A 17,869-nucleotide genomic window follows, 5' to 3' on the forward strand; every position below is an offset into this window, starting at 1 on the left:
ATTTTGTGATCGGAAATCATACAATAGATTTCTTTTGTAGTGTTCAGACTGAAAGTAAACCCCTGGGTATTCGGTTGGCTGTGGATCAGGTGAAAAATCTGATAGGTCCTCAATCATCGGTGATGAACAACCACCAGTCCGCAAAGTCTTAGTAACTGTGTGGAAGTCAGGTTACTAAAGTACAGACCAGGCAGAGCAGACAATATGGGCAGTACGGCCCATCTACAAGCACCATTCACAAACAATTGGCACACTACCATCTATTAAGATTGTGCCAGTCTTCAGCATTTTTCTAACATTTGAATCTGGCACTGGGTGAGAACGCAAGATTAAAAAATTAAATTTTGTTTTAATTTAATGTTTTTTACACTTTTAAGTGATTTTTATAAATTTCAATATAATATTTAGAATTACCATATCCACCTCTCCAGTGGCTCTGTAGTGACTGCACTCCCAGGAAATGAATCCCTTTTCATCTGCTTACCTGTCATTGGAATCAGACTCACAGGTGAGGTCACCGGAATATAGATGTGTTGCAGGAATATGATTCATGGTCGTGGAGCCCTTTCAGGGCCACAGTTCAGCTCATCAAGGATAGCAGTGTGACACCGCTACAGCCATAATGTTACTCTGTTACTTGCCACACCTTGTTACAAACTTTGTTTGGACTCAAATATTTGAAAACACCATACAAGCTGATAAAACATTTTGAATTATACTCCAGGCAAACAGATAATTCATATATTTGGGAGATGTTTAGCCTGGCAAATGTTTTTTATTTCTGTCTATGTAGTCCAGAGCTTACATAGCTTTGAAACACAGCAGGAGCCCTAATTTTGCTCTTCAGCAATCTAGGGGCACTTACAGGTCCTTTGCCCAGAATGTGACTAGACAGTGACTGAGAAGCAGCAGACTGAAGAGCTTTACCATAAGTATTGTCTGTCACAGATCCCCGCAGGATCAGGGGATCTGTAACCCCTTCAGTGTCACCCACCTTGCAGTCCCCTGCTACCAGCACCATCTCTGCTTCTGGATCCAACTCTCAGTGCACTTCCCGGTCCAGGTCATGTGATTCTCAGTCAGCTGCTCCCTTTCCTCAGAGGACCTAGGGTATTCCAGAGACACACACCCTCTGCTGGCAGGCATGTGAACAACACCTGAGGCTATCTCAGCACCAGCACTCACCCTGGTGGTGGGGTTAGTGTCTGCAGCTCACATGACCTACATTCATTACACGACAACCCCTTTTTCAAGAAGTGACCTGGCAACAGGAAGCTGCCTGGACAAGGAGTTCCTTGTGGTTCCACTCCCAGGTTTCTACTGCTTCAGTTCCTGCGTGTTATTCCTGTATTATCTGTGAACTGACCTTTAGCTCGTTTCCTGACAACTCTTGAATTCTGCCTGCCCTGAACTTTGGCTTGGTTGACTACACTTTTGGATCTCCCTCTGGCACTGCATTTTGGTTCCTGCTAGTCAGCAGTCACCTGCCTTGGCAGGCAAGGGGGCCACAAACTGGCAGTAGCTTGCCACACAACAACTTCACCACTAGAGGCTCTGGAGAAGACCAAGCTACTGCTTAGACCCTGCGCCCCGTGCACGTCTTCATCCACTGGGTTGGTGACACAATGGGTCCACCACTGGGCCCTGTGAAGCCGTGACATTGCCTCTTTGATTGTGCTGCTTCTCCCTTTCTTTATCTGAGCCCAATATTTATATTTCTTACAATCTTGTAACTAATAAAAATGTGGCACTGAACACACACCGCTTGTGGTGTTCTCTATACAGCCCAAAAATACCTGCATTGTGTACTGGTACATTAGAAAGAATTAAAATTTGACACATGGGCATTTTAACATGAGAAACTTCCTGTGTGAACTCGGCGTTATGTACTTTAATTTTAGCATAGATTTGCCTATTCGTTTCTATGAATGCGTGGCCATGACTTAGTGTAGCACCTGTTAATGAGTGGGGTGTAACTGCATCTTCCAGATGCAAACTGGGTAACTGCCCATAACCTCCATCTTCTCCAAATGACAGAACGGTAGTGGTGCAGGGAGCTGGAATGCTCTGTATTTGTGGCCCCAGGTGAAATTTGCCCTATTTTGTCTAAAACCATCCCAGTCAAGAGAAGATGAGCCTGTAGACAGCTAGAGTCTTATGGGGCCATACCAATAGCCTATTGGAATTCTAAACAATGCCAACCAAATAGATCTGTGCTTTCCAAAAAGGGTTCCTTTGGAGGTTAATAGGGGTTCCTTGACCAATGAGCGATTTGTGCCTCTCAGGTCAGTTACCAGTAAGACCAATGATCTTTTTGGCATTCAAGGTTGGCATTATTTACACTGCCCTACAATATAGGAGGCATTCACCCCACTGACCAATACAATAATGTATTGTGAGCTGTGGATATAGTAATTATAGAAGGAGTTCCATAAGACCTGAAAGTTATTTCAAGAGTTTCTTCATGGTAAAAAGTATAGGAAAGCTGAAATGAATGAAAGTGGCCCAAGCTGCCACCTTGCCTAGCACCCCATTTCACCCTAATCCATCTCAGAATAAGGTGCCGGCTTTTCAGCGCCTAATAAAATGTATATTTTATCTGTGCTTCAATATCTGTTCTGATCTTTTTTTTATATTTTCTTGCGAAGCATTTACTTGCTAGGAAGGAAATTAAGAAGACCGGATATAAAAGAAAGGATATCTATACAAAACTACAGAGCGAGGTGACTTTCTAACCGGTAAAGTATAATTGTTTTTTTAACCAGGAAGGCACTTTGAAAACATGAAAATTCAGCTGTAATGTGATATGTACATTGGCTCAGAAAACTGCTAGCAATTATCAGCCTGTCCCATGGCATGTCATTCTATCCTACGCACTATTACAGGACAATAAAGTGCATTCCGCAGGTTATCGCTGAGTGGGCACACAACCACTGAGTCACAACCTGTGCCAGACATACAAGGAGGGTGATCATACACTGGGCTGCTGTGAACTCAGTGAATCAGTGACTCCTCCCAGTCAGTGCTCTGCTGCCTTGTAGTATAAGAGCTGTGCATAACTAGGAAAGGCTTTTAACTTGCTGCTTGCTTGCTGAGTCCAGGATTTATATTCAAGTGCACAAGAGACTTACACTTCACTCTGCAAGTCTTGGAACATATGATGGACAGAAAAAAAAATTTCCTTTCTTTGCTCTTCATTATCCAAGGTATTGTACAGTAACTATTTACTCAGTAATAATTTATATAATTATAATTAATTAGTTTTTAGCATGACTCCCCCCCCCCAAAAAAAAATAATAATTTCATTTAGCATATTTACAGTGCAAGATTGCATAAATTACCAATTTGCTAAAATTCCAATGATTAATGGTGTCCAATTTTCAATACTTTTTTATATTGATTGCAGATTTGGAAACAAAATGTTCTTTTTTTATATTAACACTTCCAATAGCCTACTTTGTTAATGAATGATTGTAGGTTTGCATAGTGTATGTTATTTTCTATGTGTTATATGCATCATATATTTTAATAATTATTATCTATTATTATATACAATATGCAGAACATGGAGTTTAATATATATATATATAGATATCTGTTTTTGATGAAAAGAAAACTAAAATGACTTTTTTCATGGATGGACATTGATGCCTTTGTTAGATAATGGACAGGAGACTAATGGGATTTGCAATCTCTTTGATGTTGGGTTTCCAGACATCTTTCCTTCTGAAGTTAGTTTGTGTTAGCAGACCTTTTGACCTTTAGTAAGTCATCAAGAGATGGGTGAAATGAAGACATATTGCCACTCTGTACTGTTTTTAAATGCTTAACATACTGGAAATGAGGACCTGGTTTATAGTCTATAGAGACATACTAGCAGAAGAGACGAACAAATGGTTTCAATCTGATTAGCCTTTGTAGGAGTAGACTCTAATGACCATGTCCAAGTATCTTCTAATCCAGGTTGGTTGGAGTTTTTGCACCACTAAATTCCAAGAAATATGTGAATATATATAGGCTAAAGAGAAGGATGGTTGCTTATGTGTAGAAGAAAGCCAACTATGTCCGTATTAGAGTTCTCTAATCAACCATAAAATCCACCATCAACTCTAATCGACCATAAAATTTGCAGATTGCAAAGTCTGACCCAAAGGGGGTATGTTGGAGCTCTTTAAAGAGACCACTGGTTCTGCAAAGCATGCATCCTACTCTACTGCTTGCTGGATAGGGACAGGGTTTTCAGGTTATTACTGAACGTGTACTGTAAAACTTTGCATACCATTTGGTTTTGATAAATATTTAGCTATTTTGATCTTAAAAGTTCAGCTCTGGGCTCAATGCTTGGAATCTGTGGGCAGCACAGTGGCTCAGTGGTTAGCACTCTGGCCTTTGCAGTGCTAGGTTTGAATCTTGGCCAGGACGCTATCTGCATGGAGTTTGCAGTTTCTCCCCGTGTCTGCGTGGGTTTCCTCCAGGTACTCCGGTTTCCTCCCACATCCCAAAATCATGCAGTAAGGTTAATTGGCTTCTCCTCAAAATTGACCTTAGACTACATTATTGATATATGACTATGGTAGGGACATTAGATTGTGAGCTCCTTTGAGGGACAGTTAGTGACATGACTATTGACTTTGTACAGTGCTGTGGAACATGATGGTGCTATATAAATACTGTTTAATATTATTAATAATCCAAGCACAGGGTTGATGTGATAAAAGCAGAGAATGTGCAGAGCAGCCCAATGTCATGACCATGGTTGTTTAACACATCACCCACTTGTAGTAGCAGGAAATAATTTGCTGATAAACCTGTCAGCAGCTACCTGATGTCTAGCTTCTGTCCCCTAAACTTATCAGGTGGTTTGTGGAATTGTCGCATTCCATCTTACATATATGCCATTGAGGACACAATTGGTTTAATGTGTTGGTAATATAGATATTATTGTGTGGAAGACAAGGTGGCAACCATAGTCTCAGAGCCCAGCTTGGCTTTTCAGGTGGATGTTACCAGTTCCCTTGAAAAGGTAAAACATTGGTTAATGTTTAAAGTAATTGTAGAAAGAGCCATAGATAGAACCACAGAAACCTATGGGAGTGATAGCGATAGCGACGGTCTGCAGATTAATAAAGACCTATGAGTATGCAACAAGTAGTCAATGGTTAAACCTGGCAGACCAGAAAATTAAATATGGCTGATGGTAAGCGCAACACCAACGATGGCCCTTTTCTGGTAGCTTGGTCTAGATTGGATAAATTACTTAGGAGAAGATAGTGGCATTGTGGATGAGGGGTGTCTGAAATTCAGAATATGAGTTCAGAAGTCAGAAAAAGAGTAGCTTTTACAGTGGAACTAAACTGATACCGAGAATAGCAGATTCTTAAGAGATTAGGAAGTAGATGTGTTTTTTGCCTTTTCTTTAGTGTCCTCTCCTCTGCTATAACCAGGCATTTTTTATTGGATGATGCTTGGCTGGCAGATGGATCATTGCAAGCTCCAAGTATTCCTATTACTCCATTACTTTCTTGGCATCATCGTTGAGTGTCAAGCTTCCCATCTACATTGTCCGCTGCCCATCCCTTGCACCAAATTTATTCTCATCATCTGTGTCATGTAGTACAGTCGTTTGATAACACAGCCCATACCGGTACGCCCACACTTCTCTGAACAGTATAGTATGAGCATTTCCAGCTATGCAATCTGGATGTGACTAATGTCTCCTTTGTTTTGTCTGACCCCAAGTTAAGAAACAGAAGAACATTAAAAGGTCATTGCCACATCTGGCCATGATTGGAAAAATAAAACAAGGGTCATCTCCTGTCTATGGCTACCTTGAAATAGAACTAAACTAATACTTTCTTTTGTAGAAAAAGTTTTTTTTGGCTTAACAACTACAATTTCCTAGAGTACTTCTTGATCTTCCTCATCCTTTCACATGTAAATACAAAAACTTTTTGTATGAACTTCCTGAGAATGTTTATGTGCCTTTAATTGAACACAGTTTTACAGCCATGACTATAGCAGAATGTGCCTGCTTTGGTACGATTTATAGTCCAAATTGGAAGTACATAGAAAAGCCAAATTGAGTTGGAGCCCCAACCTTAGCTATGTAGATACCTCATTGGTAACCTCATTACACATACGGTTCCAAGATTTTACTAGAGTTACCCCAGCTCTCTGGAATGGTCTTCCTCGTCCTATTCAGCTTGCTCCTACTTTCTGCTCGAAACCCATTTTTTCAAACTTGCCTACCTGTCTTCTTCTGTCTTTTGAAACCATCACTACTTCCCACCACTACATATCTCCCTTTCTATTGTGTGTTACTTCCCCCACCTCCTAGATTGTAAGCTCTTCTCCTCCTGTGTATTCTGTATATGTCTGTATTCGTCTGTCATTTGCAAACCCCATTTAATGTACAGCACTGCGTAATATGTTGGCGCTATATACATTTTGTTTTTTATTATTATTAGTATTATTATTATTATTATTATTATTAATAATAATATTAATCGGTAGGACCACCAGGTTTCCAATAAACTATAAACAGGAAACATAAAAACTTACTGAACTTTTGATATTACTGGAAAAGATGGAACAATATATCTGATTTAGGTTCTTTGGTATAGATATAATTTATGATTTCCAGATACTCAGAATTTATCTGAACTTTGGAGTGGTTTATATGGTAGTTGGTTATATGATAGTTTTCAGTTGTATCTATTATATAATTTTAGTCCATATCAATAAATGTTTTTTGTTCCATGTAAAATCATCATATTAGAATGTACCAAGGCTATAATTTGCAGCTTAAGCAACATGTTTGAACTTGGTGTAGATTCATAATATTCAAAAAACAAACACATGCATTTTGCTCGCAAAGCTGCAATGGTGTTGATCATTGATTACTTTTCGATCTTCATTGTCCTGTACAAAGTATTTTGTTTTCTTGCATCATTACAAATAACTGCAAGAGAGGAAACGCTGAATATGTGTAGATAACAGTGCAGCTTGTGGGATCTTGCAATGCGCAGATGTTGTGGTGGGAATGGTTGGAGCGTCTCTTGCAGTGTATTGCAGGGGTCACCAGCTGTGTTGATCTTAGCTGCTTTTAAATGTGATTCTTTGATGAAATAGGGGAATGAAGCCGAGCATGACATATGCAGAGCTGTCAGATTTTCAGCAGGATAGCACAAATTTGGATCTACATAAAAACTACTACTACTTTTTAAAGAAACCCTGTTGGTAAATTAAACAACTCCACATTAAAGAACAGAAAAATCAAGAATTTTGAACGTTGACTTGCAGCATTTTAGTTTTTTTAGAAGATTTTTTTTTTTAATTGCAGGGTGCCTTTGAATTTGCTGTCAAATTTGATTTCTTTAGAAATAGTCATATTCTAGCACAGCCGCTTCCCTCTTTGCAGGCTTTCTTTTCCTTTGCCCCTCACCTTACCTCTCTATATAACATACGTAGCTGCCAGGGGAGTGTTGATTATCACATAATTGGCAGCCCTGAGTCTACTGGGGCTGTTGGACATCACATGCAATTCGGGTGATGTCCAACAGTAATCTTGGTTGTCTACACAAGTGAGGTTTTATGAGGGAATAACATACATATAGTCTATATCCATTTTTGGAGTCATGTTTGCCTAATTATTTGCTTAAAATGGAAACATAAACTTTGCCTTTATTATATCTACCATAATCTAGGACTGAAAGGGAAAGTTGGGAAATGCACTGATCAGCCAAACATTGAAACTACCTGCTCATATTGTGTGGGTTACCCTAGAGCCACCAGAACAGCCCTGGCCCATCGAGCTATGCAATCCACAAGACCTCTAATGATGTCCTGTGGTCTATGGCACCAGGATGTTAGCAGCAGATCGTTTAAGTCCCACTGTCTCCCTGTTTCCATAGTGGATCCTGCTGCAATCTCTTCCCTAGTTAGCCAAAGCAAATGCACCCTTATGGTCTAAAAGGAAACATAATTTTTCAGATCATGCCTTCTTCTTCCATTGCTCCTGTTTCAGCAATCATGTGCTTATTGAAGACACTTTTGCAATGGTTAGAGGTACTCATGGACACTCTGACTGGTTTGTGGCTACGCATTCCCGTACTTGCAGTGTGCAAGCTACAATGCAATGTAATTTCTGACTCCTTTCTCTCATGTCCAGCATTTAATTTTTCAGAAATTTGTTCCAGAGTAGCTATTAGGGAATCCAACCAGATAGACTAGTTCCACCTTTCCCTACCACATGCATCAATGAGCCACAAATGCCTTTGACCTTATTACCGGTTGTTCTTTAACAAACACATTTGGTAGGTATTATCCAGTGCATACCAGGAACACAGGGCCACCATCAGAAATTTCTGAGTCCCATAATAAATAAACTTCCTAGGCCCCCTCCGCTACGTCTAAAACTTCCAACATTGCAAAAGTCAAACTCTTCTGATCAGGGCCCCGTACAGAAGTACCCTGTGCCCTGCACCTGATGACAGCCCTGCACTCACACCCCAAAAATTCTGCCTTTTAGGTGATGCTTTAACATAGTCGTCTGGTCATTACAATGGGCCCCAAATCTTGACCCAGGCCCAGTCTTCTTGGTTTTAACACATAGCCTGCAACATAATATGCAGGAACTGACTTGCTGCCAAATATATCCCCCCAATGACAGGAGCATTTATTGTTTTGTCTGATTGCTGTACATGGGAATAATTTTATATATATATATATATATATATATATATATATATATATATAGTTCATTTGACTTCTGATAGTGAATTAAAAAGTATAAAGTGTTATCCAAGTGTACATAGCAGAACATGCACCAGCAAAGCCATCCCTAGCTGATACCTGCCAAATATAGGTAGAAAAACAAATTATAGATGCAGTGTATTCATCACTGGCCTCCATTCATGCAGAGGAGCTGTCTCTGCTTGCCTGTTCTGCCTGCTTAGAAATGAGTGGAGAGGAATGTATGTCTGCAGGGTGCAAAGCTAAATAGGGATATTTCAACACACAATATTACCTTGTGTGAGCGGCTGCTGTGTCATACTTTCTTGTCCTGTTTGTTTCCGTGCAGTTCTCTGCCTATTCTGCAATTCTGTGTAGAGCCAAATCCTTCTTTTATTCTCTCGGACCTCGTGCTGGCTCATTAAAAGAGAGTTTATAAAAGGGCCATTCACTCTGTGTGGCATGGTCACTAGCCTGTGTTTAAGTGGCTGGATATACCAGTGTCATTGATGTCTATATACTCATATGCAATGAATGCACAGCTTGCTGCCACATGTGCAAATGGTTAATTCTGTGTTTTATAAATCTGGGTCAAAATGGAGTCGCAGATGTTCTTGAGACAGAAAAGGTCAATGACCTAGTTATTGGTGAGCCAAATTCTCCTTTTTTGGTGTAGGGTTATAAAATCCATATGTTGTAGCAATATTATTCCCATAATTTGTTGGGTACGAAGAAGCTGTAGGCAGGTGGTGACCCAACTTTTCAGTAATCACCCAAAAACAGCTGAGGGGTTACTGAAAAATGAAGGGTTCTTCACCCGGGTAAAATAGGCTGGGGAGAACACTGGTGTAGATATCAGCACTACTTTGCTTTGTAATAAAATTTGAAAAAAGCAATGTGGCAATTTATTGCGTATACCATAAGGAAATGTTTAAGGACCACTTTAATAATTTAAAAATTTTGGAAGATTTGTCTGCTTCAGTTTAGCTGCTTTTGATCTGAACTGCAAATTACAAGTTAAAGGGGTATCTCAATCAATGCAAAAATCTTGCAACCTACATTATATGGCCAAAAATATGTCAACACTTCCATACATTATTTGGGTTTAGGTATTTCCTGTAAAATTGTACTGTTAATGTCACAACATACAAATAAATGTAAGACAATTGTGTCCTGAAAACCTTTTTGCAACAGTTTGGTGAAGGTCCTTTTCTGATCAAGCAAATTTGTGCCACCATGTTCAAAGCGAGCTTCAAAAAACATGGTTTAATGAGTTGGGGAGAAACTAAAGTGGACTTTACAAAGCTCTGACCACAACCCTAATTAAGATCTTTGGAATACCTTGGAATGTGAACTCCAAATTGCTCTTGCTATTCAGATTTTGGTAAGCATGTTACATTAATCTACTTTAAAATCTTCTTCGTTTCTTATCTTTTCCTGTATTTGACCTTTCTTAATATCCTCTCACCTTTAGTATGATCCTTGAGGGTACTCTGGTGTGGATATTCCCTTGGTACCCTTCTCTTTGATTTTAAAGCACAGTGATTGCACTAAGTAGTGATCTATCCGTGTTGTATCTATTACTTATTTCCTATCAAACTGATACTTGTTTCTATAGTGTATGTAATGTTTCAATGAGTTGTGATACCCTCTATATAATGTTTATATTATTCTATTTTCTTGTATTTGTCAGCTATTGTCATTATTTCTCCATTTCTGTGATCTCAACAATCCCCTGAAGAAGCCTTACTGGCAAAACGTGTCGGGACTTGAGAACCATTGCTTTTTATATTTACAATTATTATGTTTATCTGGATGATTGAACTTGAATCCAGAAAATTAGGCACTATGATGTATAACCCAGGTCTTTAACATAAAAGGTCTATGTTGTGCCTAGGGTTAAAGTATGTGTAATAAACCATAACTGTTTTTGCACTATACTGCCAAAAATCCTGTCTTTTTTTTCCTCTCTTTACTTTTTTACTTTTAGTTCCCACCAAAATATTTTGATAGCATGGCCCTGAAAGCAGATAAAAGTAATATTACTCAAGCAAGCCCTAAAATAGCATTCCCAGCTGTGTGTAAAGGAACACACTAGTGAACAGGCAGGTGAGTTTTGTTTTTATTGAAAAAGAAACATTACCTGCCCTAATACAAAAAGGAACATGCCTGGTCACAATTTTAAAACTGTAAGGTTCAGTTCTACTTTAATTGGCAATTCTGCTGCCCAGGAGAGGTCTAATATTCACATTTGTGCAATAATAAATTAGCCTTTCTAATTTTCTCAGGAATGTAGGTGGATTCCTTCACTAACCAGCTATGCAGCCATGTGTTTCCTTGTTTTTGTGATTAAATGGTGTTGAAAAGGACTCAGCTGAGGGTTTTAACTGAGAAAAAAAGTCATCACTGAGCCCTATCACTACGTATGATACCTTCCTGCACTTCCTTTGTGGACCCAGCACAGGACTTTTTGTTCCTTGTTATTTAATGTCTTCTGAAGAATTTGATGTGTAAAGGTTTCTCTCAAACTAATAAAAGCTAAAGTAGAATCCTAACAGGCAAAAAGACAACTAAAAAATATGAGAGGTTTGAAACTTTCTATGTTATCTCTAAAACTAAAAAGAAAAGCTTAAGCTGCGTACACACTTCCAATTTTTATCGTTCAAAATGAACGACGAACGAACGACGAACGATCGATTGGGCAAAAATCGTTCGTAAAAAAAGTAACCAACGACGCCGACGAACGAGGAAAGTCGTTGGAAACGAACGACCGGACCGGCGGATCGGATTGGACGACGATCGTTGACCATCATTCGTGTGTACGATCGTTCGTTGATCGTCCATGGTCTGAGCATGCGTAATGAACGAACGTTCGTTCACTTCCTGTCGTGCACATAGTTCCTCTATCGCTCAAACGATCGTATCTATTGTGTGTACAATATCTACGAACGATCGTGTCGTTATCTGTATGTGCAGGATCGGTGCTATACGATCGTTCGTATATATCGTGCAGGATCGTTCGTCGTTCGTTTAACAACGATAATAATTGGAAGTGTGTACGTAGCTTTAGGCTAGCATGTCACCAGGAGGTTCAAGTTTGATCCCATGGTGTGTTGGAGTAAAAGTTTTGCTGTTCTGCATTCATATATATAGAAAATTAACTGGAGAAATCATAAAGGATTTTGTCTCCTGTTTCATAAACTATTTTATGTTCTGGGTGATTATATGACAAATTTTTTTTGGGTTGAAGGTTCTTGCTGCTTCCAATATTGCTTTTTTTATACACCATTATAGTAACTTACATTACTGTATATTATACTATTCATATTATATTATAATATCAGTCCTGGGTGCAACATATTCTATGATCATTTGCTCAGAAGACAAAATACCCTAAGAACATTTAATTATTTCAATAGAAGAGTTCTCTTGAACATCAGCAGAGTCAAAGAACCCCAAGCCCTTAATGAACCCAATATTTACATATTTCTTAATATTTTTTATTAATTCAGACTGTAGGTTACCTGCCTAAAGGTTTTTTTTTTCCTAGCTGAATTTAATATTACTAGCCAGGAGAATGGAAGATGTACAGAACGTTTCTATATCATATAGTTCATATAGTTCAGTGAAAAAATGCATGAAATAGCTGGTTTTGCATCATTTGCATCAGCAAGTGTGTTTTTGCAACAGTTGTCAACTAGAAGAATATAAGAAGGTAAAATTGTGCCCAGGCTGGGTCCTCAGAATCTGGGGGCCATAGAGATGTCATTGTCCACATGGAGATGCTATGGCCCACACAACAACGGTATGGTTTGAAATTCTTTACCCCATACAGAGATGCTATGGCCTACACATAGAGGATATGGACCACAAGGAGATGCTATGGTCCTCATCAGGGTTATATGGTCAACACAGAGATGCTGTGGTCCACATAAGGATTCTTTGGCCCATACTGAGATTCTGTGGCCCACACATGGAGAATATAGACCACAAGGAGATTCTATGGTCCACACTGAGATTCTATGGTCCACACTGAGATTCTATGGTCCACACTGAGATTCTATGGTCCACACTGGGATTCTATGGTCCACACAGGGATTCTATGGTCCACACAGAAATTTTATGGCCCACACAGAAACATGACGGACCATGATGGTCCACACTGAGATTCTATGGTCCACACTGAGATTTTATGGTCCATACAGAGATTCTATGGTCCACACAGAGTTTATATGGCCCACACAGAAATTCTATGGTCTGCACTGAGATTCTTTGGTCTGCACAGTAATGGTATGGTCCACATAGAGATTATATGGTCCACACAGGGTAGCTATCATCCACAAAGATTTTATTGTCTACACAGAGTTGCATGGTCCACCATCAGAAAACTGGTGAAGACAATGATGCACAGCAAATGACATAAACATAAAGTGGTTAAGTATTTTAGGAGAATAACATATATGGTCACATGGTCACATATAATACATTTCCTGTAACTGGACAATTGTTTCAGAATTATCTGCCAGCATCAAATGAATGTGAAGTGTACCACGTATGAAATCCATGTTCCAACACTGCATCGAAAGGGAAATTTTTAGAAATACTTCACCCCAAAAAAGCAAAACAAAAATGTCTGGGTGCACCGACCCCTAAGCCCTGCTAAGTACACAAGCTTGATTTTTGTCAAGACAAATGTCTGTACAGCAGTCCCCTAATGCCAGATCCCTATACGACTGACGGCTATTGTAGTCTACTGTGGAGGGCGCAGCTGGTCATCTCCTCCTTCCATAGAACAGAAGAACAGTGCTGTCTCTATATTCAGGGTTGGTCTGGCCCATGAAGGCTGGAAAAACTCTGATAAGCCCTAGGTATATTCCCCCAAAATTAGGGTTTTTTTGCTACCTTACAAAAAATGCCCCTGTGCCAGAAAAGCTACGTGTCCTGATGGTCTTTCTTCTCAGTTTCTTCTGGAGGACCCAAGGTCTCCAATCTGACCCAGTGTAAAGCATTTGTTCATTCTACTGTCGCTGGAAATGTTCACTAAAATCATTTCCAGCTGCAAATTCTGCATATCATTACCAGTCAGTGGACATATGTTTAGTTAGGGGATCATGAGTTAAAAAACAACCCAGGGGCCAAAGGATAAATCCACTGATGTTGTCACTAAATTGTAGGCTTCCCCGAAGAAAGGAGCAATTACTTACATTGAAAAGTGGGGTGAATTAGAGATGAATCGGTTTCATTTAAAGAATTTACCGTAGGATGAAAGGAACAACTTGCAATACATTTATATACTTGCTATTAGAAGTATATTGTAAACCCACAGCATGTTTCTGATCATTTTCCTTAACATTAGGCATATCCTGCTTCTCCGGCTTCAAGGCATTTTTGACCTTTGACTTTGCATTTATGATAACCTCCAGGACAAATATCTGCCCTGACATCTGTGAACTAAAAGCCTCTCATGGGTGATGTATTTTCCTGGACTGTCCTAAGGACATTTCTCTATTGCTGAGGTCTAATAAACCTAAAGACTTGTTATTGTGAGGAGATGTAGGACAGAATTTTAAAAAAATGAAATGTTTACTAAAGCTTTTCACTTGGCATAGTAAAGTATCACCATGCAAGGGACATTTCTTAGTAATATAATGAAAATTCACCAGACTTTATCTTGCACATAAGGAAATAGTTCAAATCAGCAGAGCTTCACATCATTTCCTAAGCTAAGTGAACCCCTTGTATGGGGATGATTCACTTTGCTAGGTAAACAGTCTATATTCCTTTAGTAAATTTTTGGAATCTATCCTCTGTATTTAACTATTTTCTGCATTGCTAAGGCTGACCATGCACTATGCAATGTTATAGCTTTAAGACTGATCTGATGAGTTATAGCGAACGTAAACTGGGAAAAAAAAACTCACTCTCCTTTACCTTTGAAGATCCATCGATCCCTCCAGGGCAGTGGTGGATCCCTCTAGGGCAGTGGTCGGCAACTTTTTGGATGTCACGGACCACTAATTTCACGGACTGTGCATGCGTGGGGAGGGGTGTGTCACTTAAAGGGGAAGAGACTTCCCTGAGAGTGACGTCATGCTGCCAGAACCTGCCCACTTTTCCATCACTGCCCTAAGCCTGTGATCTGTATGACATGGTCCGCGGCTCAGAGGGGTCCTTCACCTAACTCCTTTTGGGGGTGCACTGGCCAGGCCCGTGGACCACCAAAATTTTCTTGCAGACCACTAGTTGTCGTCCATTGCTCCAGGATCTGGTCCTGCATCGTACCCGTGTCCTCCTTTGTCCCGGTGTGGAGGAAGTGACGGGATCTCGCACTGCATAGGCAGAGATTGGGTGACGTAGATGGGTAAAAAGTTGGTAAAATCCCATTGAAGAGAAAGCTCCGGGATCCATGACTTATATATCCCGGGATGCTCTGTGCTCCCATTCTGTCTTGAGAAGGGTTGTCTACCCTTGTTAGGTAAAAGTTTTAGTTTAGGTCTGCTTTAAGTTGAAGCACAACTCCTGCCAGAAATAAGATAAATATGAATTGTTCATTAAAGGATACAAGTAAACAAATAACTGTGCTGACATAATAATTACAAACGCTCTATTCCTTTGTATTTCTTTAGTCAGAACTTAATGTCCCCATTCTCATGTCCATCATCATTCATCCCATTTTCTTATGGACCCTGGCTTTCTGGGACCCGGGTTTAGTCTGTGAATGGACAGTGAAAGGAGAGGGAACATAGTCATAGTGATTTCCTATCATCATGGTGAACTGTTTGGCTCTCCTTATACAAGAACCTCATAAGTCTTTTTTCTGGTCAATTCCAATGATACCTTAATAACCTCGGAGCTGCATTCATTTTCTATCTGCCCAGAGTTCAGCATTATTTGTTGGTGGAATCGATATTTATTGCAGATATAAATTATCAGTTAATCCACAACAAACAAAATTTCCTTTATGTCTTCAGTGCTGGTTTAAATTAGAGTCTGATAAAAGTTTAATTTGTGGGTTTGTGGTGCACAGTATATTGCATTCTACCAGCTGCCTGAGAGCTATATATCTGCTTGTATCATCGGGTAATATCAATAGCATATTTGTATCAAGATGAAAAATAATAACAGGAGGACTTTTTGTTCTGCAATATATCGATCTTATCCATACATACAATTCATGGGTACTAACTGCTCATTATAAGTAGAAAAATGCATATTATTGCTCATGCAAAGTGCACAGAAGGAGAACCACAAACTTGATAGCGTCTTACTCTGTTTTTTGAAGTTTTCAGTACCTGTTGAAGTCGAGCCAATGTATATATTGTCAGGATCCCCAGCTTTCAGGCACCAGCCAATGGGAATGCTGCCCGCTTTATGTCTTATCAACCATCCCACCATGCATAAACCATGCACACATTTTTAAAAGTTTCATTATAGAAAACCAAGTTATACAGTATGGTGTGTGCAAATATGTTTGAAACATATAAAACCTCGGCATTGATATACTTCTGTTGCCCAATGCTTGTTGACTGGAAGCTGCTGATTTTTAACTTTTAATACCTATAACAAACAGAATAAGATTTTCCTATTTTCCTATGAAGGAAATGGGACTTTTTTTGGTGCACATAAATATAACCACAATATATTTTTTATAAAAACTTTACATCTCTGTATTTTTTTCTTGATACAAAACACACTGTATAAAAACATACAAAAACCAAAAACCATTTTTTTCTTTTTAGAGTACAATATCTTTTACATATAGTTTATCTTTTGATGCTATTAAACGGTCCTTGACGTGTTTCCCCACAAGGGCTTCCTTTAGAAGGACATGTTTTAGTAGTAATTAAAGTTTCTTTAACTCCTAACATGGATATGTGACTATGTTATCACATTAGTGAAGTATTAGATAGGCAGCTGTGTAATCTATAGGGTGAATACTTATTGAAGTAGATTTTTAAACCTGAATGTTGATTTCCCCTCCATATTAAGGTATCGCATCTGCATTCAATGTTATCAATCACTTGTTCTTTTTATGGTGGCAGGATTGGATGGAAAGGAATCCATGTGTAAAGCCCAATGTTTAGAAGCTGCACCTCCTAAACATGTTTAATAGCATCAAAAGATAAACTATATGTAAAAATATTGTAATCTAAAAAGAGAAAAATATTTTTTGAGGTGTTTGTGTGTTTTTATACAGTGTGTTTTGTATCAAGAATAAAATACAGAAATGTAAAGTTTTTATAAAAAGTATATTGTGGTGATATTTATGTGCACCAAAAAAGTCCAATTCCCTTCATAGGAAAATAAGAAAATCTTATCTTGTTTGTTAAAGAATTAAATAAGGGATGTGGTGAGATATTGAAAAATGTCAGAAAAACTTCTCCATTAGCTCTCCTTTAAAGTACTAATCTAGCAACTTTCTATATCTAATAACTCTGAACTTACATGGAGTAGCTGCCCCCCTATACACCAGCAAACCCTAGCAGAAAGTGCTTACCCACCCCGAGCTTTCCCTTTGGAGCAAACCGCGTACCCCCTGATTGAAGGAGAGCGCACCCTGTGTGTTATAAAACCTGGAAATGTTTAATATAAATTAAAATGAAACATAAGAAACAAAAAAAAAAAACAAAACACATTTTACTCTATTCGAATAGAAAACCACAGGAAATTATTCTGTACGTATAGATATAAATAGATACTTCCCCTGAGCCATCTTCCTATGATACAAAGTATCCAGATCTCATTCTTCTGCTTTGTGAAAACAATATTCACTGGGGATCCTAGCTGTGGACTAATCAGCAACTGGGCAATATTTCCAATGGTAAAATTATATAAAATGCAGTGTAGTTGTATACATTTTTTTAAAAAATTATGTATATTATTCATACAGCCAGGAGAAGATTTTAAACCGGCCTTGGTGTTAGCCTCCTGCCATCCCGCACAACATGGTATTGCCAATCTGCTGCATGAATTGTGTTCACAGGGGGCAAACTGACAGGAGGATATAACAGGCTCCTTGGTAGAATGAGAATAGGAAGAGTAAGTTTTTTAGGGGCCCCAGGCAAATAAAAATTAAGGGCCAGTTTTTCAGCTCCCTGCACCTCCCTGATCCCCAGAGGAGAAGGTGGGATCCCTG

General features: G+C 39.0%; 1 protein-coding gene and 1 long non-coding RNA gene across 2 annotated transcripts in view; both read left to right on the plus strand.

Moving 5' to 3' along the window:
• The first annotated feature begins 3,034 nt into the window (after positions 1-3,034).
• Positions 3,035-17,869, plus strand: part of ITGA2 (integrin subunit alpha 2) — a 73,496-nt gene continuing 58,661 nt past the window's right edge. Inside the window, exon 1 of the mRNA XM_072416689.1 lies at positions 3,035-3,206. Coding sequence (XP_072272790.1) covers positions 3,158-3,206 — 49 coding nt within the window. The 5' untranslated portion in view covers positions 3,035-3,157. The remainder of the gene's footprint in view (positions 3,207-17,869) is intronic.
• LOC140334358 (uncharacterized) lies at positions 9,254-10,852 on the plus strand. The gene is made up of 3 exons (XR_011921510.1): positions 9,254-9,380; positions 9,928-10,117; positions 10,427-10,852. It is a non-coding gene; the product is annotated as an uncharacterized lncRNA (long non-coding RNA).

The sequence above is a fragment of the Pyxicephalus adspersus genome, chromosome 6 (genome assembly GCF_032062135.1).
Source record: "Pyxicephalus adspersus chromosome 6, UCB_Pads_2.0, whole genome shotgun sequence".
Lineage (NCBI taxonomy): Eukaryota > Metazoa > Chordata > Amphibia > Anura > Pyxicephalidae > Pyxicephalus > Pyxicephalus adspersus.